The sequence below is a fragment of the Heloderma suspectum genome, chromosome 2 (genome assembly GCF_057233095.1).
Source record: "Heloderma suspectum isolate Gila_16-S chromosome 2, 16-S_ref, whole genome shotgun sequence".
Lineage (NCBI taxonomy): Eukaryota > Metazoa > Chordata > Lepidosauria > Squamata > Helodermatidae > Heloderma > Heloderma suspectum.
In genome coordinates this window covers 378,342,790-378,364,870 of record NC_139459.1, presented here as the reverse complement: position 1 = coordinate 378,364,870, position 22,081 = coordinate 378,342,790, and the positions used below count along the sequence as shown (strand labels likewise).

Sequence of the window (22,081 nt, the reverse complement as noted above, 5' to 3'; positions counted from 1 at the left end):
ACAGCAGGAGCTGAGCTCCATTTCCTCAAGCAACAGGCCCCCTTTCAATCTTCTGAAGAAGAATCTCCAACTGTTGTCATCAACCCAAAGTTGGAAGACATATATTGATGACCCACTGCCATATGTGAATGAAATGTTGGACAGCTTGAAAGTGGAAATCATCATCACCGAGGCATTCCAATGCATTTTTTGGTGTCCCAGATGCCCTGATAGATTATCATTCCTTCTGGTTTCAGTGCTCAAGCTGTGAGTGGCGTTTCTCATGCAGCCAAAGGAGCATCAGTCATGCACAAGAGGGAGATATCAGCAGGTTCAGGTGAATCCCAGGTTTTGCAGACTGGGGGCTGGGTGGGGGAGGGTTTCATAAGAACATCATCATTGTCGTTGCCATCATCATATAATAATTGTGTAGCACTTTCTATATCGTACGCTCAAGTGTTTAAAATGCTTTACATGCAGGATCTAGTTGTTGCAACAGCCTTGTAAGGTAAGTCAGTATTATTATCCCCCATATTAGAGAGGGGGAAGACAGTTTTTCAGCCTAGCCTTCCTCGCAGGGTTGTGAGGATAAAGTGGGGTGAGGAGAAAGAGTCACCCTGCGCTGGAAGGAAGGGCAGGAAATAAATGAAATGCATCAAGAATAAAATAAATTCCTGGATTTCCCGAGTGTGAAAGGGAGAATATGCATGAGGTTTTAGCTGTCAGGTACAAGCTTCATTACAGCTCAAAACATCCCATGTTTCAAAGCTTTGCCAAGTGTCCTTCTTGAAGGAGGGGAGTGTCTGTGATTCAGGGTTCCTGGAAGAAGACAGTTCCTTCTAACTGGAGAACGTGGACCTCTTGTCCCAGAAGCATATGTGGGCTTTCTGTATTTTCTGTGTAACACCATTGCATGTCTTCAGATGCCCCCTTTGCTTTGTGACACCAGCTTCTCTAGATCTGAGACTCGAGCGTACAGCTCAGAGCCTCGGGGCTGATTCCCCCTCACGAATTAAGCTTTCCGAACAGCGTAGAACATGAGGCTTTGCAAAACAAGCATATTCACCCTCCTCTAATAACATCCCTTCTGTGCTAACAGTTGGTTAGTTTTGTTAAGCGGCTTTGCTGCCCGTTATTTGTAACTGCTGCTTCCCTAAATATGCCGAAACCCAGGGGTCATTTCAGACCAGTCTTCCCCCAACCTGGTGCCCTGCGGATGGGCTGGATTACAACTCCGATAATCCCCCAGCCAGCATAGCTGGGGCATAACGTGGATGGCTGGGGGATTAGAAGGGGATATAGCTCAGGGGTAGAGCAATTACAGAGGGTCCCGAGTGCCATCACTGGTGTCTCCAGGCAGAAGCACTGCCTGAAACCCCAGAGAGCTGTTGCCAGTCAGTATTGACAATACTGGGCTAGGTGGACACGTGGTCTGACTCCGTGTGAGGCCGCTTCCTGTGTTCCTGTGCTTAGGGGAACCGCAGTCCAGCACACCTGCCAGGGGACCAAGTTGAGCAAGGCTGTTCCAGACAGACAGCTCCCAGCACTCCCAGTCAAAAGGCACTGTGAAGCTATTCTGCCTTTCCCTACTGAACAGGTTTTCTGTGGTAAGAAAAAAAGGATGGAAGAAGTGGTGGGTAAACATGGGAGGACTAGAAGTGGAAGACGATGTTTTCGTCACCGCCCGTAACTGTGGCCATTCTGAAAGAGACCTGACAAGAGGCTTTTCATCCTGGGCTCTGCAAGTGAAGGTGCAGGATCCAACCCATCCCCAAATGGCCATACCTTTGTTTGTTTGTCATTTGTACGCTATCTCTAAAATCCTCAGTATAAGCAACCAATCACTGTGGATATAATACTTGGGGAAACCTTGCAAGCCATTAAAAGATGGTTATGAGGTTGCCTGCACCGATTGGCAATGGCACTGAAATGAAACTTCCTGCTGATCTAATATTGGGCAAGAACACGAAATGGGCGGATTGCACTGCATGTCTGTTTCCAGCTGAGGGAGATCAGCTCAGCAACACTTGATGGACTTGTTGCTGAGCAGGGGGCCGCAGCACGTTTTTTATTGGCCAGATATTTTCCTCTCGGTCAATCCTGGCCTTTGCTCCAGCGTCATCCTCCGCAAGCTTTCAGAGTTGAGAAGGAGGGGTGCACAATGGCTCTCCCTGGGTTCTGGGCCCGGAATGGTTTCCTTCAGTGGCGCTTCCTGCTCCTGGGGGCAGCTGTCCTCCTCTTGGGGAACTCCTCTGGTGAGTACCTCTGGGGGCCAACACTCCCACCCATGTGCTTGCAAGTGTCTGTTTCCCACCGTCTTCCATATTTTGTAAGTGCTTTAGGGCAGGAAGGAACCGCGTCTCTGTCCCGTTCAGCACTGAGCCCACTGTTTTTCCAGCTGACGGTTCCAGAGTAGCATGTTGAGCTGTAATAAGTGTAAAATTTGGTATTCTCCCACAACTGTTATGTTGTTTCTCCGAGTTTAATAATTAATGGATTCAGGCTTGTTTGTTTATAATCTTGTCAGCAGACCAACACAAAGCAAATGTTTGACCGAGGGAAATACATATCTACGTAAAAGTAACAGATTCACAAATAAAACTGTCACAAATCCAAACTATGTAACACCACACTCTAGCTCCCTCCCCTCTTAAAACGTTGTCCCTGTAATTGGCAGATTGCAAGAAAAGTCGCTGATGCTTTCAGACAGTACTTTGTCACTGTCCGTTTCTCCTTGGCTTCAACTCCGGCTTCCCCTCTCCTGCTCGTTTTCCTCTTGGGGTGTCTGTAAACTGCACCCCTCTTCACAGACGCACACTTCAATTGGTGTTTGCCAAGAGCAGGGGTGGGGAACTTCGTTCAGCCCAAGAGTCGAATTCCACTTGGGAGAAGCTCTCTGGGGCTGCATTCCAGCGGTGGGAGGGGCCAAAGGCAAAAGGGGCAGGATCAGAATATCAGATAATAGCTTAAAGCTGCTGGTAACTAAGCCCTAAGAGAGGCATTTCAACGCTCTAGAATGGGGGGGAAACTGCACAAAAGCCAGGAAACTACCAAAGGGTGGGTAGAAAGGGGGTAGGGCCAGGGGAAGGGGCGTGGCCATCTGGGGCAGGCCAGATTTGGCCCCTGGGCCAGAGGTTCTACACCCCTGACTGTTGTACTTTTAGAAGCAATGTCCCCTCCTCCACAGATTTCTGTCCAGTTTGACTTTCCTTCCTTCTTGCCTTCCTCTTGACATGTTAGAGTCCCCCCACCCAGGGACTGGGTGTTAGAGTCACCCCCACCCAGTTCTAATTCTAGATAAAAATTACTCTCTCCTGCTCCCCCTACCCCCACACATACATCCTGATTGCCAATGGTTTGTCCTCTTCATCAGTCTACAGGTGCTGGCCACCCTTGCAGGGGACATGTACATAAGAATATAAGAGCCCTACTGGATCAGAACAAAGGTCCATCTAGTCCAGCATTCTGTTCACACACTAGCCAACCAGCTGTCAACGGGCAACCCACAAGGCTGTACATCATCCTTTGTGAACCGGGTATAGATGTATTAGACTCCAATAGGGATGGATGGACTCACCTCCATCCGGTCCCTTTGGGCGATTGACAAGCCACTGCTGCTGGCTGCCTGCGCGAGCTACAGGACAGCTTGGCGACCGCCCGAGAAGCACTGTGAGGCCATCCGTCACCTTACCGAGCCGCCATTTTGTGCAGAAACCATGGCTCAGTTACATCCACAAATCTAATGTTCCATCTACAGCTGCCTTAAAGGGGCGATGGCTCAATATTACAGGGGTAAAGGACTCTTTAATGTAATGTTGAGTCATCACCCCCTTAAGGCAGCTGTAGATGCAACATTAGATTTGTGGAAGTGACTGAGCCACAATTTCTGCACCCAATGGCAGTTCGGTAAGGCAATGGATGACCTTGCAGTACTTCCTGCCGGTTGCTGAGCGGGCAAGCAAGCTCCCCATGGCCTGGTGAGCGGGGCCTGGGTGGTCGGGTGGCGGGGAGTCCGCCAGACTCCACCCCCTCCTCAGACTCTTGCACCATCCCTAGGCTAGAAATCCCATCATCCCACAGCAGACATATCATCTGGTGGCTCAAAAAGGAGGATTGTGGGTGATAAATTAGTTACAAGATGGGAAATGGACAACATCTGTGAGGGCAGGAATATTATTACGTCCTGTTCTTAAGTGCCAGATTTTAGCTTTTCAGTGCTCAACCCCACATTTTGAAATGGCAGTCCTGCGCTGCATTAAATGAATATTAGACTAGTGGTGGTAACTCTTGATACAAAGGGGAGCAGGATTAACTGAAAAATACCAGGACTGAGAGGGGTGCCCTAAAGCAGGCTTGTAAGAACACCCTGACCCTTTCTGTTGGGACAGTGGAAGCACCTGAGAAAAATCATAGGCCTACCCAGGGTTTGTTAGCAACAGCGCAGACCTAGAGTACCTTTCTGGGCAGGGCAGGGGGATGGGGCAGGGATAGCAACTGCTTCACAAAGCCAGCTGTCTCTCAGCTCTTCCTTCTGCTTCCAGCTAACTACGGGGACAGCCACCACCGTAGCAGCAGTGACGCCTTCAGAATCCGTTCCTGCCCCAGCAACAAGTTCAAATGCAACAGTGGACGCTGCATTGTTAAGGAGTACGTCTGTGATCAGGTTGACAACTGCAAAGACATGAGCGACGAGAGGCACATCAACTGTACCAAGCACGGTGAGGGCATACGTGAGCGAGGAAGTTCACAGGCCACACACACATAAGTCCTCTGGGCCAGGGGACCTCTTTGCTCTTCTGCTCTTCCCAAAGCCTACTCACCACTGTAGCAGAACATTTGACAGTAGCATTCTTAAGAGCCTTCTTAAGAGCAATGGAAGCGGATCCCATATTTCCCCATAACATTATGCTGGTTGTTGGAGCTTAGCAATGAAGCTAGATGAATCGTTTTTGTCATACTCCATACTTGTTTGTTCCGCTCTGGTTTCCACTCCAGGTTTCCACTTCTCCTTACTCATGTAGACATCCATTTCCAGTGTTTTATGCAAAAGCAATCAAGGGGGCGGGGGAATGCCAGTTGTAGGGAAAGGGCTGTGTCTTTACCTGTTCACTTGAGGTCTGTGAGGCTCAATGATGCCAGTCTTGATGAGATAGTTGTTGGCAAATTCTTTGAAAACTGCAGAGGTGAAATCTGTGCCATTTTCTGAAACTATTTTGTCTGGCACACTGTGAATTGCAAACAGTTGACGGAAGAAAGTTATAGTAGCAGTTGATGGTAGGCTTTGGACACTGCTTACTTCATGCAATTTTGAGAGAATCCACAACAGTTAGAAAGGTTTTACCCTGAAACGGTCTGGAAAATCAATGTGTGTTTGAGACCAAGGTTTCTTGGCCACTTCCCAGGGGAATACAGAGGCTTTAGGTAGATTGTGGGGAGTGGCCTGACACATCCTACAATATCCTTGTGGGATTCCACTGTTTATATCCCTCAATTGGGAGAATCGGCCATTTATTCCTTCTCTCTGCTTTCTGTTCTGTAAGTAGTTCTCGATCAATAAGAGGACCTCTCCTCTTATTCTATGTGTGCTAAGTTTGCTCAGGAGTCTTTGATGAAGGACTTTGTCAAAAGCCTTTTGAAAGCCCAAGTAAACAATGTCTATTGGATCAGCCCTGTCCACATGTTTATCAACACTTTGCAGAAGACAAGCTGATTCTTTTTCTGCAGGGCTTGTCCTTCTATATTCTTATCAATTTTATCTTTAAGGCTGCAGTCCTATGGGGATAGTCGGCCACCTCCGAACTTGGAGGCAGCCAACTATCAAATGCAGGCTGGGCACAGCACAGAGGGGATCCTGTCCTCCATGCTCCAGCCACCCTGCATTTGCAGCTAGACAGCCTATTTCAGCTGTTTAGCTGGGGCACATCGGAGCGGGGGCAGGGGCAGGCCGAATGGTGCATAGAAAGCGTCGTAATTATGCTTCCGCAGTCTCCTTCCTTCCCCACCCCTGGGAATGCCCACTTTTCGCCTGCTCCACACTGCTCTTACGAGCGCAGAGCCAGGGATGAACCACACTGCCTATAAGGTGGCGGGGGGAGGGGCAGGGAGCATGGTTTCTGGGAAGCAAGCTCAGAGCCCTGGCTGTAAGCTCAGTTCCCAGAAACTGAAAAACCCTATGGCCGTCTAGACACTGCCTCGCGGCCATCACATCACGCCCTAATACTGCTTTCTACCAATTTACCCAGAAGAGATACTAAGCTAAGTGTCCTGTAATTTCTTGGAAGCTGGAACTAGCCACAGCATAAGATACCATACCGTATCCATATTCCCTAAACAACGCTTCTGCTAACAGGGAGGCCCTTAACAGCTGCAATTGCCCAGCATTTTGAACCTGGAATGAACATGGAAAGATCTGAATGCAACATGTTAAATATGTCTGTTCATGAAATGATGAAGAAGACGCTGCGATGGGCAATGAATTGTATGAGTGTTAGATGGTTACGCCAGCTTTCTGAGTCTCAGCTTTGGATGTTTTAGGAACTAACATCACATTTTCAGATGCCAACTTTGCACTAGGCTCAAGGAAATGGACTAGTGGCAAGAGAGTTTGGTACAGTGAGGAGCCTGTTCAGCTGGAATTTCCACTGGTTTGCCATCACTGCAGGTGGGACATGCTGACACTTCCTGCTGAGAAAATGGAGTAGTAGCAGAAAAATCTTTGATTTCCTAATGGCTTGCGAATAGGGGCAATTAGCATGCCACCCTAGAGTGTCTTGGAGGTTTGTTGGGGAGGCAAATGCTCCCACACACTTAGTGCGCTCTGACACACACCCCTCCTGCTTCCAGACAACCACGGGGCCGGCAACAATCGCACCTGCTCCAGCGGAGAGTTCAGGTGCGACAACGGACGCTGCATTCCTGAGACGTATGTCTGTGATTTGTTTCCTGACTGCAAAGACAGAAGCGACGAGAGCCACATCAACTGCACCGATCGAGGTGAGGGTGTAGCGTGAGCAGGGCTGTTCACGCATTCCTTCCACAGCAACACATTTTTGAATTCCTGTGCTGTAAGCACTCCGGGGCAGGGTCCTCTTTGCTTCTCTGTCTTGTCCCAGGGGAAGCATGGAGCATGCATAGGATGGGCGTTTGGCATTAAAGCAGACTTGTGACCCCCTGAATACTCCTGCTCCAGGGTTCCCCAAGCTGACGCCCTCCAGATGTGTTGGACTGCAATGTCCATTCTCCCCAGCAAACATAGACATTGACACAGAGCAGAAAACACTGAGGTTTTCCAGCTGCTTATCAGCAGGAGGCGTTGGCATACAGCAGGGGTGAGCAGGAGGTAGGTCTCCAGCTGTTTTAGACTTCAACTCCCAGAAGCCCCTGCCAGCATGGCCAATGATCAGGAATGCTGGGAATTGGTCCAAAACATCTGGAGATCTACTTTTGGCATCTACCCCCACAGCGTCTGTGGGTGGGGGCCATGGCTCAGTTCCCACTGCTTCTGACACCTCTCTCCCTCCTGCTTCCAGACAAGCGCTGCAGGGCGTATACCCACCCATTCAAATGCATGGACGGTTCCTGCATTCCTGTGGATTGGGCTTGCAATGGAGATGACAGACGTGATCAGGATTCTTGTGATGATGGAAGCGATGAAGCCGGCTGCCTGGATTTCTGCCCTGCCCACCAGTTCAAATGCACCAGCGGGCCTTGCATTCCCAGGAATTTGACCTGCGACGGATACAACCACTGTGGCGACCAGAGTGATGAAGTCTTCTGTGAGCATCCCTGCTCCCGCTATGAGTTCAGATGCGACAACGGGCGCTGCATTTCTGACCGGCAGACCTGCGATGGGTTTGACGACTGCAGGGACAACAGCGATGAAGCTGGCTGCATCTATCCCCGTTGCCCCAGAGGATACTTTCAGTGCAACAACGGGATCTGCATCCATGCGGCTCACACCTGTAATGAGCAAGATAACTGCTTAGACTACAGCGACGAGACCCATGCCGGCTGCACCTTCCGTTGTGAGCAGGTGGCATGAGCAGGGCTGGTCAAGGCCCTGAGCCCCAGAAAGGGTTTTGAAACTCTGAACTTTAAAATGCGGCCCTCAGAACCGTTGTGCAGATCAGCGTGGCTTTCTGGGGCCTGCTGAATTTTCTGTGCAGTACTCAAGGCAGGAGCGGGGAACCTTTTTCAGCCCAGGGGCTGGATTCCCATTTGAGAGGGGTCTCGGGGGCCGCAATATGGCAGTGGGTGGAGCGATGGGTACAGGGCAGATGTAATTCTTACCAGTTTGGAAATTATCCCAGCAAGCATATCAAGCACAGCTCAATTCTGTGCATGTCTACTCACGAGTAAGCACCAGTGCAATGGCTCTCATGCCTGCAAAAGCCATCCTATGTAGGGTATTTAACGTTTATTTGCCTTTAAATACCCTCTTGTTTCAGATCACTGATCAGAGGTAACAGCAGAAGAAACTTGTGGGCCAGTTGGAAATGTAGGCCAAAACATCTGGAGGCTGACAAGTTGCCCATCCCTGATGTAGGGGCAAGTTCGTGGGAAGAGGTTTATGCAGATGCTTTGCAGTGCTCTTTGTTTCATGGAGAAGGCTATCCATGCTACTAGTCCTGATGGCTATATGCTACCTCCAGTATCAGAGGCAGTAGGCCTATGTACAGCAGTTGCTGGGGAACATGGGCAGGAGGGTGCTGTTGCACTCATGTCCTGCTTGTGGGCTTCCCATCGGAGCATCTGGTTGGCCACTGTGTGAACAGGATGCTGGACAAGGTGGACCCTTGGTCTGATCCAGCACGGCTCTTCCTACGCTCTTATGGTCTTGTTTCATTCCCCCCAACTCTGCAACCATCTGTCTCTGTCTCTCCCTTGCAGATGTTTCTTCTCACTCCCTGCGTTATACCCGCACAGTTGTGTCAGAGCCCTCCAAAGAGCTGCCCCGATTCATTGCTGTAGGGTACCTGGATGACCAGCCCATCGAACGCTATAACAGCAAAACAGAGAGGATGGAGCCTCTGCCACTGGGGGTGAAGCTGAGCCTGAATAACTTGTACTGGGACTGGCAAACCCAGAGAGCAAAGAGGGATCAGCTGACGTTCGGAGTGAGCCTGGTGAGCCTGGTGATTCACCACAACCAGACGGAGGGTGAGTGGAGGGTGGAACGTCTCCTGGGGGAGTTGCACACTAGGTGTTCCATGCTCTCTTCTTGTCGGGCATCTGCATGGTGCTGTCATCCAGTCATCGCCATCCTGTATTTTTTCTGGGATTCCTTCATCGTTCCGCTGATCTCAGAAAATGCAACCTTTTTCGGAAGAGTTGAAGAACAGTACAATCTCCACAGGTGGAGATGGCTTTCCTAATATTCTTTTTCACCTTTTTTAAAAGATGGAGTTTTAACCAGGGCCAGCCCTACCATTAGGCATGAAAGGGACGAAAACATTTTGTTACTTAATTTATTACTGCTGTTTATTACTTGTACGGCCAGGGAGGAGGAGAAGCACTTGTGCAATTTTCTACCTCAGTTGCCAGAATAATATTGCTGGCATTGGGTGTTCTGAACCTTGGCCCCGCGGGGGGTGGGGGCCAGCATTACGTCAAGGGAACAAAATGTCTTGCATTGGCTCTGATTTTGACATGGGCAGCGATGTGTCAGGCAGGTGAACCTACTGCATTTTTAATCTGTATTTTGATTAGTACTAACATGCTTTTCTGGATGGGTATGTATGTATCTATGTATGTGGATATATACAAAATACTGCATCATTAAAATAAGGCTATAACATTATAACAGTACAATGCAGGCTTCCTGGTGCCCTCCTGCTGTTTTGGACTACAACTCCCAGAATTCCTGACCACTGGTCATACTGGCTGGGGCTGATGGGAGTTGAAGTCCCAAACATCTCGAGGGCACCACGTTGGGGAAAGCTGCTATAATGTGACTTTTTAAAAGATGGAAAACAATCCCTTTCCGGTAACAGTCTTTCCAGTCTTGCTAGAATGACCCTGGTCAGAAAGGCCCCCACCACCTCCCCACCATGCCAGAGACTGAGATATCAAATATCAGCCCTGTCACTCAGTGCCTCCCATATAAGCACTTCTATTATTTATTTATTAATTACATTTATATCCCGCCTTTCTTCCTCTTGCAAGGCACTCAAGGCGGCTTACATGATCCTCCTCCTCTCCATTTTATCCTCACAACAACACCTCTGTGCAGTAGGTTGGGCTGAGAGTCTGTGACTGGCCCAAAGTCACCCAGTGAGCTTCCATGGCCGAGTGGGGACTAGAACCTGGATCTCCCAGCTCCCAGTCCAGCACTCTCACCACTACACCACACTGGCTCACTTTTCTCATTGAAGGGGGGGAGCAGAGACCTCCCCCGCTCCCAGGGGTGCAAACATCAGAGAGAGGATTGGGTGCATGGAGGCACCTGAACACCCCCTGCCCTCCATCTTCTGTCTCTTTCAGGATTTCACACCTGGCAGTGCCAGGAGGTTTGCGAGGTGAATGAAGATGGTCATTTAAGAGTATATCACCGGGATGCTTATGATGGGAGAGAAGAGGACAGCCCGGATCACCTCACCAAGAAGAGCCACAGGAAAGAATATTTTGAGTACTACCCCTGCATGAGATGGCTGAAGACAGCCCTGGAGATCTGGAAACGGCATCTGTTGGGGAGGGGTGAGTAGGAAAAAGGGTGGGAGAGCGTGACATCTTCAGGCTGTTTCCCAAATCACGACTTGAGCAGGGCACTGTGTGAACAGAATGCTGGACTAGAAATATTTATTATATTTATTAATCTGCCCAATGACCAATGTTCTCTGGGTGGATTAGAAACAGTTGCAAAACCAAAGTGCCTTACAAACAGTTAAAAATATAAAATACAATGCAAATATTTCAAAGAATAAAATCACAGAGGGGATGGTCCCAGGCTCCTTAAAAGTGGTAGTAGTCAGGCCACTCCTGAAGAAACCTAATTTGGACCCAGAAGTGGAGAACAAGTATAGGCCGTTGGTTAACATTCCCTTCCTGGGCAAGGCGCTCGAGATTGTGGTTGCTGATCAACTCCAGGCATTCTTAGGTGGAACTGATTTTCTAGATCCATTTTAATCTGGCTTTAAGCCTGGTTTTGAGAGGGAAACTGCCTTGGTTGCCCTGTGGGATGACCTTTGCCAGGAAAGAGGCAATGAGAGTGGAACCCTGTTTCTTCTCTTTTACAACCTCCCGTATCCAACAGGCCATCCCCTCCTTATTAGAAGTAACAAGCCAAGATGGCCAAGGGTCAAGCACATAAATGACTGGCTGAACTCATCCAAGCACCTTGTCTGCATCTTTATGCCTCCACAACAGAAACTCATCCAATACAGCTGGACCAGACAATGCTCCATTAATAGAACCACACTAATAGAGGAGTCCAAGGGCTCCTTCACACTGGGTTTTTATCCTGCTATGGAGATTGTTTACTCACAGAAGTTTGCGGGTCCTGTACATGATGCAGTCCTCCTCCAGGGTACCTCCCGCTCTTTGTGAGCTCTATTCGTTGTTTTCCATGATGACGAAAGTCCGGCATTTCCCCTCCTCCAACCATGGAGTCGACATAAATGAGGGTATACAGTTTGAAGTTGCTTTTATTGCAAACTAGCTGATATACCCGGCGTTGCCCGGGATGTAATTTTGTCATAGGCACTCTTTCTTAGAAATAGCTTAAGGTAGGTTTATGCTTTTCGGAAAGGCCCCATAAGAAACGTGAAAAGAAAAAATCAGCACATCTTTTGTGTAGCTATTATTTTTTTAAAAAAATTCTTATGAAGAGTAGACAACACAATTTTTGCTTCTTCTCACAAACTAATTCTGCAACTTATAACTGTACATGAGAAGAACATGGAGATTCCTGAGCAGCATGATGGGTGACATGATGCCGACAGCGCCAACAACTATGGACCTAACATTAAATATCACCAAAGTAGAAGTTCATTGTAAGGCTTGTCTATAAACAACAGTTGTTGTTTTTCTAATTAGAGCAAAGAGGTAATTGGAAACTTAAGGCCAAAGAAGCTAAGTTGATAGAAATCGTCAGTTCAGCTACACGTAAAACACCACTATTTTGCCCTTCATTTTGCAGTTCCCTTCTCACTTCCCCGCAGTTCACTCTTTTATGAATAAAGCCTTAAGTCTCCACTCCAGTGTGTCATCGCAGCCCCTCACACAGGTGAGCACACACCGCACCACATTTCACAGTAGCGTTAATCACACACTACTAACAGATACATCTGGCATCGAAAGGGGTAAAGATATTTAACACTAACTTGCTTGCTCCCTGGATACTGCAGGAACAGGGGAGAGAAACTAAATGCTCTGCACAGTCAGAAAAGAAACCACGAGTGAATGGGAGGGAACAGACGGTGGCCAGCTAATCCAAGGTGAAGGAAGTCAGAGTGAATGGGAGAAAGACCAATAGACCTGGCCCGTACCATGATTGACAGCGTGTTAGTAAGGGAAAGTATAAACAAAGGAATAATGTGACCCAGTGACTCCTGTCATACACCTGGCAAGTGAGAATGTGAAGTAAAAGGGGCAGCAACTGCAGGGCCCAAATGGCAGGCTCAGTGGGCCCCGACAGTGTGAGTACATCCAGGCGAGCTCCCCCTTATTCCTTGCATTACAGATGGCCCTGCAGCCAGCCACAAACCCACACACACAATTTTTGACTTTTATATATATAGAAGATAAAACAACAGTACCACCTAGTGGCTTTGTAATGATACACACAGCCCTTATGGAGACATTTAGTTTTTTAGAAAGCCATGTGGAAAGGACCCGATCTAACACCACAAAGATTCCGGAAGCAGAAAGACCAGTAAATTGCAGGGTTTTTAGCCTTGTGTGATGAAGCGCCAAGTCATACCGATACAAGATATAAGAAGATAACACTTTTATCTTCAAAGTGTTGTGCAAATTTATCACAGGGAGCTGCTGAGTGTGTAACCAATTCCCTTTCAGGGTCACATTGTAATAACCCCTTCACCACCTGAAACAGCTCTGCTGGACCACACTGTGAAGATTAGGGATGTCAGAGAATTCCGCGATGGATCTCGGTGAGGCCGAATGCCAGTGCATTCGGCCCCCCGAAATCCGTCGCGGAACGAAGCCCCCGCCCCCCCAACCCACGAAAGGTGCACAGGTCAAAGTCCTCGCCGCCCCCACCCCACGAAAGGCGCGCGAAACGGAGCACTTACCTGCTCCCGTCTGCGCTGCTTTGCGAATGGTGGCTGTCCTGCGGCTGCCATTTGCTTCCTCCTCTTCATAGCCGTGATAGGCTACGTAAATACTTACGTAGCCTATCACGGCTAACGCAGTGATGCCATTTGCGTATGGTGGGGTTTTTCCCCCTGCCGTGATAGGCTATGTAAATATTTACGTAGCCTATCACAGCTCAATACAGGGACGCAAATGGCGGCGGCTACGACAACCGCCATTTGCGTCCCTGCAGGGCTGCCCAGTGGCCAGATGTCTGGCTGCGGGTGGCTGGAGCTGGCTGGAGACTCCGCGGCTTGGCCGCGGAGCAGAGCCGGCTGGGCAGGATTCCGGGGGGAGGGACGGAGCGCCTCCCCCCCACCGCGGATTGCCCGGCGCGGAGCCAGGTAGGTGTTTTGTACATCCCTAGTGAAGATGCGACAGAGGTAGAAAAGAACTTCTTTGCCACACTCACCACCACACGGTTGGCTCGATAATGAGCTCTAGCCATGTTTGGTTGGATTCAGCAACAGTCTTTATCCGCTTGTGTTCCAAGGTCATAGACACAGACATAGAATCATAGGGTTGGAAGGGGCCTACAAGGCCATTGAGTCCAACCCCCTGCTCAATGCAGGAAGCCTGATTCCCAAGCGATTTCCCATCCAAGTTCTAACCAGGGCTGACCCTGCTTGGCTTCCGAGATTGCTTCCTGACAGCTTCTCACACACACACACACACACACACACACACACAAACACACACACACACCCCTTGGATTCTAGAAGGATTGGATGCCAAGAAGAGGGTTGAGTGAAGACTTGGGCCAAATAGAACTGAGCATCCCATGGAGTCCATTTTGTGCCAACAATGGCAGCAAAGAATTTCCCCTCCTTGCCTGGCGCCAGGGGTCGACACTGTCAGGCAATTGCCAAGGCCCCAGCTGGGCCCACTCCCCATACCAGAGGAAGAGGAGCAGAAGGAGCCACCCCTGCCTACCCTCTCTCATGCTCCTCCCAAGGAGAACTGGCCCTCCTTTCATAGGAAGTATCCCTTCCCTCAGCTCCACACCACCACCTAGGTTGGCAGCAAGGCCTCTTCCTCCTCCCTTCATTCCCCACACAACCCACATGCCTGGTTGGGCTGCAACAGCAGAAGCTGCTTCTCCGCCAGGCCCCATCACTGCACGCTTCCAAGAAGGCCCTGAAAACGTACTACCCTACTCTGGCCTTCCCTGGTTACGTTTTATTGGACTGCGTTGTGGCTGCAGTTGTGTGTTCTGTTTATTCTGGTGTTTGCTGTTTTTTTCTGGAACGTTTCCTGCTGTTGTTGTTTTTGTTCTGTTTGTGTTTTTACCATTTTTAATATTGAATCGGGATTTTTAAATGTTTTTTATTGTACGCCACCATGGGAGGGGCGCTGCCCTAAAAGGAGGCCAAGAAATACTTTACATAAAAATAAATATATATTTTTTCCACTGCTGATCAATCTCCCTTCTCCAGATTACGTGCATTGACTAACTCTTCCCTATTGGTTAAGATGAAGTCAAGGATAATAGATAATCTCCTCCTTCCTTCCTCTGCTTTGGAAAGAAGAAGTTGTCAGCAAGGCATGTCAGGAACTTGCTGGTGATTCCATGCTTAGCAGATTGGCTACCTCACTGAGTCTCTTAAATCTCTGTTCCGGGGTACACATTTTTGACTTATGCTGCTACTGTCCTCCTTTTCTGTTGCATCTACTGCTTTTGACAAAGTTATACTTTTATTTAATTTGAGTTTGACGAAGTTATACTTCTTTAATTGCTACAATTCCAGTCATGGGAGTCGTCCCCGAATCTCCATTATACCCACCAAGTCGTATTTACCTGAACTAAGAGTTCAAGCTAATCTTGTTTGTCTCCCAAACTCTGCGCATTAATCTATAGACATCAAAACGTGGATCTAACCTCCTCAGAAGATGGAATCTGTAGGAGGGTCATATAAGATCATCTCAAATGCTGGGGGTGGGGGAGATTGGGAGTTGATATGGCATCTATCTGGCCAGCCAATAGAGATATGCTTTCTTAACCTGGACCAATATTGCCATGTTTGCAGTGCCCCCAAAGGTGAACATAGTACGTAAGGAGAACTATCTTGCCTGCCGAGCTTATGGCTTCTTCCCTAAGAAAATCAATGCTACTTGGTTTAAGGATGGGAAGGCCTGGGAGGAAGAGACCCTCGGTGGGGATGTTCTCCCCAATGCAGATGGGACGTACTACACCTGGATCGCCATCAAGGTCAATCCAAAACTCGGAGAACGCTATGAGTGTTATGTGGAACATGCTGCGCTGGCAGGACCTCTGATCATGGACTGGGAAGAGTCTGGTGAGAGAATGAAGGAATGGGGGAGGCCTGTCTCCATGTCGGGGTAGGGTAGAAGATTCTGGGCTGTGGATTTTCATCCAAAGGAAGGACTTAGAGATGAGACCCCTGCCCCAACAAGCTGCCTCTGTTTTGTGGGTGCTCTGAACTTCAGAAATCAGAGAACTCACTACCTGGGCTTTCTCTTTAGTAACACCCACACACACACACACACACTCACATACACAGGGTTTTAGATGTAATATTATGGATTTGTGTTGTTTTTAAATTTGTATCATTCTGATATTGTTGGAAGTTATAGGAAGAAAAGTGGTGCATTATGCAGTAGGAGCCTACCTACACAGGTGGCATGGGGCCAGGACTCACAGGGTCGAAGCGCCGGGACTTCTTCCTTATCAGGGACAATGTGGTCATTGCCACCTGCTTAAGGCGTCTGTGTTCCCTCTCAGTTTAGCCGCAATCTGCATAGCAGCTGGGGGGGAATTGGGTTTTCACAGCCACAACATACTGTGGTGAGCTATCTCTGTTGTACTGCAAAGTATATTGGTGTGACTTGGGGCTTTTTTAGCCAACACTTTTATGGTGCGTACGTCAGATGACGTCGTCATCCTCCAGTGGCTATCCTGTGCTTTCCTGGGTTTTGCGGGGTGGGGAAAATATGGTCTTTTTTGGAATTGCGAAACAAACTGCAATTCTCCACCAGTGTAGTTGTGTCCTTCCACATTGTTCCACTATACCACAGCACCACCTAGAGGTTATGTAGGGGGATGTATCAAAAGGCAGGCAAAGAAAGAAAAAACACGTATGTAGAGATACGATCTTAATCCCACAAAAAATTCAGCAGTAGAAATAACTGGTTAAAAAGCATCATTCATAAAGCCCCTTTGTCTTGAATGTGTAATTAAGACCAATTAGCTTCACAAAGACCTACAAAAGACATAAATAGAACTTACAAAGGGATCAACACTGCTGCCTGTATTTTTGGTGTCTCCTTGAGGGCATGGCTATGGGGACTGTTATGCAGTACCTGTACTAAAAAAATTATCACTACCGAACTACCTAATGTGTGTCCTTTGGGGTGTAAACCATGTCTTATATCCCCATTCTGAAGATGGTTGAGAATGCTTGGGTAAACTTACTTTGGAAGAGGATCAATTCTAATTGGGCCCCAGTTAATTGTCTTGGCTTGGGGGGGGGGGCAACATCTCAGGAATGTCCTCTGGCTCAACATAGACTTGATTTCTATGCAAAAACAAGGCAGATTGCAACAAATGGATAAAAACAAAAGGATAGGCATGAAAATATATAAAACTGGGGTGTCAAACGCAATAAGAAATGACTGAACAAACAGTAAAACAATTCTTTAAGACAAAGGCTTGGTAAATTTCCCTCCAGGTCTGTAATGCACGATGTCACCCCTTGGGAAGCAATTCGGCTATACTGAGGCCATCACAGAGGAGGCCCTGCTTTTTACCCCCATCAGCAAGAGCCATTCTTTTTGTGGTTCTTCTTTGTGGGATGACATGGCACATGGCACACTCCCCACCTCAGCCCTGCAGGGATGCTTGCATATCTTTGCACTCAGCTTTGAGAGGAGGCGGCTGTTGCTTGGATCTCCCTCTCTGCTGGCTGTAGCCCTGCTAACTCTGTGGAAGCCCTGTCTTTCAGACCCAGAAAAGCTTCCCTCATAAGAGGGGGAGATTGCTCTTGGGTTCCCTTCAATCATTTGCTCTTTCTGTCATTCCAGTCTTAGCCACTGTGTTCTGGCCCATTTCGGGAGGCGTCTTGGGGGCTGTAGCTGTTGCTCTGCTGGCATCTGGGATCATCTTCTACATCAGTAAGTGACTCATGGATGCATTTTCTGGGGGAGGGGAGTCATCTCTGTGGCAGATGCTCACTGAGCATGTACAGATGGCTCAGGCCTCCCGATAGTAGCAGCTGCAACCCACCAAATCTGGTGGTGCCCACAAGCCTCCGTCCCTGTAAATGCTTTTTCTGACATCTTCAGGAAAGAACCCAAAGGTCATCTAGTCCATCCTTTACTTTTGAAGTAGGGTTCACTGCTCCCTGTAATTAAATCATCCCCTAATGAAAAGCCTACCAAAAAACAACCTGTTAATCGAGGGTGGTGGTGTAGATCCTGAGGGGTCTCAAGTCCAGCTGCCTCTCCTAACTTCTACCAGGGCCCTAAAACAAAAAATTACTCAGAATTACTTAGAATTAAGCCTCATTGTTTTCTGTGGCATTTTTCTTTTTAAAAGCTTTGTTAATAAAAACACACATTAATTTTGCAACAGGGCTATGTGATGGTGTGGCTGAGACAAGGTTGGAGGAGAACCCTCCTGATGAGTCTACCTCCTTTGGGGATTCAGGTGATCCCTTGACCTAGGTCTGAGCTTGTCTGCTCCCCTCCCCTCCTTCCCAACAACCTCAAACATGAGCATTTGAAGCCTTAAATGTGCTGGTTGGGGTGGGGGGATTTATTGGAGGGTGGGCAGTTTCCACCCATGCCTTCAGCTGTCTTCCAGTTTTGCAGAGGGGACGAGCAGAGGCAATGCCATTATGCCACAGCGAAGCAGGGGGCATGACATATCAGGTAGGCTGATACCAGGAAAGCTGCCTGGGGGAGTTCTGGGCCCTCTTTTTCTGGAGGCTGTTAGGAAGAGCCTTCTGAAGCAGCTGCCAGGGAAGGCTTAGGGTCCAAGTGCCATGCCTTAATCGAAAAGGTGGAACTGGATGATCTCTGGAAGTCCCTTCCAGCTCTGACTTTCTGGTTTTGTTTCTACAGAGATGCATCAAGTGAGTGATGCCCCCTTCTGTTAAACATCAGTGGTGGGGTGGGAGGTACGGAGACAGATGGAATAGCTTAAAAGTCACTGAGCAAAGAAAAGAAGTAAAAAGACACTGATTCCCTCTCACTCCTTCCCTTCGTAGCAAAGGAGGACGGCGGGTCCAGCATCTCCAGCAGCAGTGGTAAGTGTGAGGGAATCCCACCCCAGAGGGCGGGAGGGGTTCTGCCTGTCCCTGAGCCTCCCGGGAAAAGGGGATGTGGGGCGGGAGAGGCCACCCTCACGAGTTAACTGTACGATCAAAACCCCTGGGGGATGCCGTGGGACACCGTCCACGACCCCTTGGATCTCCCCCAAGCTTTGTGGGCAATGTGGAAGCGTGAGAAACGGTTGTGGGTGCTTTCAGGCCCTACCTCCCGTCTAGAGTGGCGCGTGGGTGCAGTGATGAAGGGCAACGGCGCTGAAACGGGATGCCCGCCAGGAACGTCTGGCAGTGCGGCACCGCTCATGTACCGGACACGCTTATGGCTGATGGGGAGAGCTGGGGCTCTGGCTGGGGTCTGTGTCAGGAACGGGGGGATAGTGCCTCCACGCTTAATAAAAACCAGCCCTTGCCCCAACCTCAGCAACCACTCACGAAGCAGCAGAGTATGCGCGCTGGGCAAAATCCAGCGCAAGTCCTACTTAGAGTACACCGATTGAAATGAATGGGGCTTAGGCTAGTCACGACTAACTTCAATCCCATTCGTTTCAGTGGGCGTACTGTAAGGAGGGCTTATGCTGGGTTTTGCCCGCTGTGTTTCAGAAAGCTGCCCTCCTAATGACTCCGTCTCACCTCCCTGCCCTGGTGCTGCTGCCGCCACCTCTGCTCCTTCAGCTGGGTGAGAGGTGCTGAGTTCCGCTCCCGTCCCGAACCTGGGGTTGACTCTGGGGGTTTCAGCCTTATCCCAGCATCGTCCTGGGGGGTGTCTCCACCAGCGATTTACTCCAAGCTGGCTGCATGTCGAGGTCGTTAGGGATACATGATGTCGTGGCCACCCTGGAGCTTATCAGGGGAAAACCGGATTTCCCGAGACTGGTTAAAGTCCGATTCTTTTCCTTAAGCCGGGTTCTCCCCAGTATAGTTGCTGTGTGCCCCAACACCTGCATTGACCTCGGGTATGCTAGCCCTGCCCGGGGGTGTGCCTTTCACCGTGACCCCGGTCAAGGGGTGTTTCCTGCGTGTTTCCCAGCACAAACCAACTAGTGTCTACTCAGAAGTAACTCCCATTGTGCTCAATAAGGCTTGTGCACATCAGAATTTACAGAGATCCCCATGAATTGAATACAGGTTTTAAAGCACTGATTCCCTGAAGCCTGCCTGTAAAGCACTTTAGCGAACCTGCGATTCTCCGTGGCTTGGTTTATTGCCTTAGGAAATAACTACTTCGCATTTCCCCCTCTTTTTTCTTTCTGCAGTATAACCAATGTTGGCAGCAAACCTCCCGGCTTGCAGGGCACGTGAATGTAAGGAGAGAGGGAGAGAGAGGAAGGAAGGAAGGAAGGGAGGGAGGGAGGAAGGAAGGAAGGAAGGAAGGAAGGAAGGAAGGAAGGAAGGAAGGGTGGGTGGGTTCCTCGAGTGTTCTGGATTCTTCTGGACCCCTTGAGGGGGCTTCTATACTCCCCAGAAGCTGGCTGTGTCCAATCTGTACCTGATACCTTGGAGCTTGTCTGGACCTGGGATTGCTTTGGGCTGGACCAGCCTCCTAAAGACATGCTTGTACTTGATCGAAACCTTCCATCACTCACCAGGCCATCTGCCATCAACTTCCCTGGGGAATATTCTGGGGAGAGAGGGAGGGAAAGGAGGAAAACATCAGACACCTGCCCCTCTTCTGGCTGAAGTCTCCCTGCCCCCAGGGCCATCTTCTACCAACTGCGCTGTGGGAAGGATCCAGATGATTTTTAAAAATGGTTAATATTGTTTATTGTGATTTTATTATTTTCATGTTACTTATAAGCTGCCTTGGTAGAATTTTGATACTGAAGGGTGGCACGAAGCAACAGTGGACTTGAATTGGGATAACACATTTTTATCATGCTACCAGTGGCTGCTGGTGCCCATTGTGGCTGGTGTGGGGAGAGCAGGGTCAGCGGACGCAGAGCCAAGGGGGTCGTACCGCAGAAAGTGAAAACTAAGGCACACAAACTTTTAAGGGGCGGATGGGGGAATCACACAGGTACACAAAAAGACTCCTTTGGACCCACGTTCTCCTGTCCCAGAAACAACACCCGTTCCAGAGAGAATCCAGTGATATCCAGAGAGCCATGCAGCCAGGGCCAGACCACGGCCATGAAGGCACTAGCCAACTGAAGTGGGCTCCCTGCTCTGCCCCCAGTACTGAACTCACAACATTTGTGCTCGCACACACACATACACACACACACACACTCAACAATGTGCAGTAATAAGGCAAAAATATGATTTGCTATATATTTTAGTGGAAATCATCCCCCACGCTTTCCTGGAAGCAAAATACTAATATCTCTTCCAGAGAAGAGAACTCAAACACAAACACAAACTTTCCCTTTTACACCATATAGCACACAGGCAAAACAGAAAACACACACTAAATTCTACTATTCTATGATTCTAAGTGAGCGCTCTCTCTCTCTCTCTCTCACACACACACACAGATACACACGAGATATAGACTGTCCCAGTGTCTTATTCAGACACAACAGCCAAGCAGGACACACACCTGCACAGCCATTGCTGGCCCAGGATATTTTGTTGCCTGAGGAGAACCAGCAAATGCCTCCCATTTCTCACTATATGTTCTGGGCTCTCTCTCTATCTAACCTACCTCACAAGGTTCTTGTGAGGGTAAAAAAAACAACCACCCCTTCAGCCACCTTGTTAGCTTTTGTCGTAATGATCTGTTATTGTTTTCACATTTTGTAAGCCACTTTGTCCGACTCCTCCTTTGGAGAAGAAAAGTGGGGTGTAAATTTATTAAACAAACAAACAAACAAACAAAAACGTTTGGCTATTCCCCCCACTGCACAAGGAATCTGCTGTTTGAGGTTGGCCCCTCCTTTCTTTCTTTCCTCTTCCCCCCAAGGGGGCGCCTGTACCTTTAAACACATGTGTGACAAGTAAATACTCAACGGGTGCAGTTTCTCCATCAGTGCACCTCCCTGTAGAGACGCTGCACCAAGTGAAATTCTGCCTGCCTTCCTCTGGCTGTTGCTACAGAAACAATCCTAGCTCATTTTCCTCTGGTGGCGGAAACCGGGTGTTCAAGAGCGTAAGCTGATCTTGTGCTGTTGTTACTGCTGTAATGTAATGCATGTGAGTTTTGTTTTTGTTTTTACTTGCATAGGCTTTTGGTTTTGATGATGCTGTTCTGTAGTTAACTGTTTCAGTTTTCCATATATGGTTTTAATATAACTCTTAGTCACTCAGAGATCTACTGTGACCAAGGGTGCGGTAAGAAATACTGTACATAAACAAATAAATAAATGAAGTCTTGGCTACACTGCAGGGGAGTTAAGGTGGTTTCTTTGTGAAAGAATCAGGGAGACGGTTGATTTCTGGGGAATCAGGTGAACTCAAAGAAATGGCCATTTTCTCTTTGGGCACTAGAGGGTGCTGTTGCACCACCACAATCACCTCTAGTTTAAAGATTTTGGCTGCAATCCTATGCATGCTTACCTGGGAGTAAA

General features: G+C 48.7%; 1 protein-coding gene and 2 long non-coding RNA genes across 3 annotated transcripts in view; all 3 read left to right on the top strand.

The window, feature by feature from the left end:
- LOC146356295 (uncharacterized) overlaps positions 1-22,081 on the top strand; it is an 867,031-nt gene that overhangs the window by 129,374 nt on the left and 715,576 nt on the right. The gene's annotated exons all lie outside the window — the stretch shown is intronic.
- Positions 7,509-18,466, top strand: LOC146356317 (class I histocompatibility antigen, F10 alpha chain-like). The gene is made up of 4 exons (XM_084841098.1): positions 7,509-9,138; positions 10,462-10,674; positions 15,318-15,587; positions 17,332-18,466. Exons 1-4 carry the CDS (start codon positions 9,000-9,002, stop codon positions 17,427-17,429), a joined length of 720 nt encoding a protein of 239 aa, XP_084697224.1. The 5' UTR covers positions 7,509-8,999; the 3' UTR covers positions 17,430-18,466.
- On the top strand, positions 18,489-20,196 carry LOC146356316 (uncharacterized). Its single transcript, XR_014788650.1, has 2 exons — positions 18,489-18,557; positions 19,832-20,196. It is a non-coding gene; the product is annotated as an uncharacterized LOC146356316 (long non-coding RNA).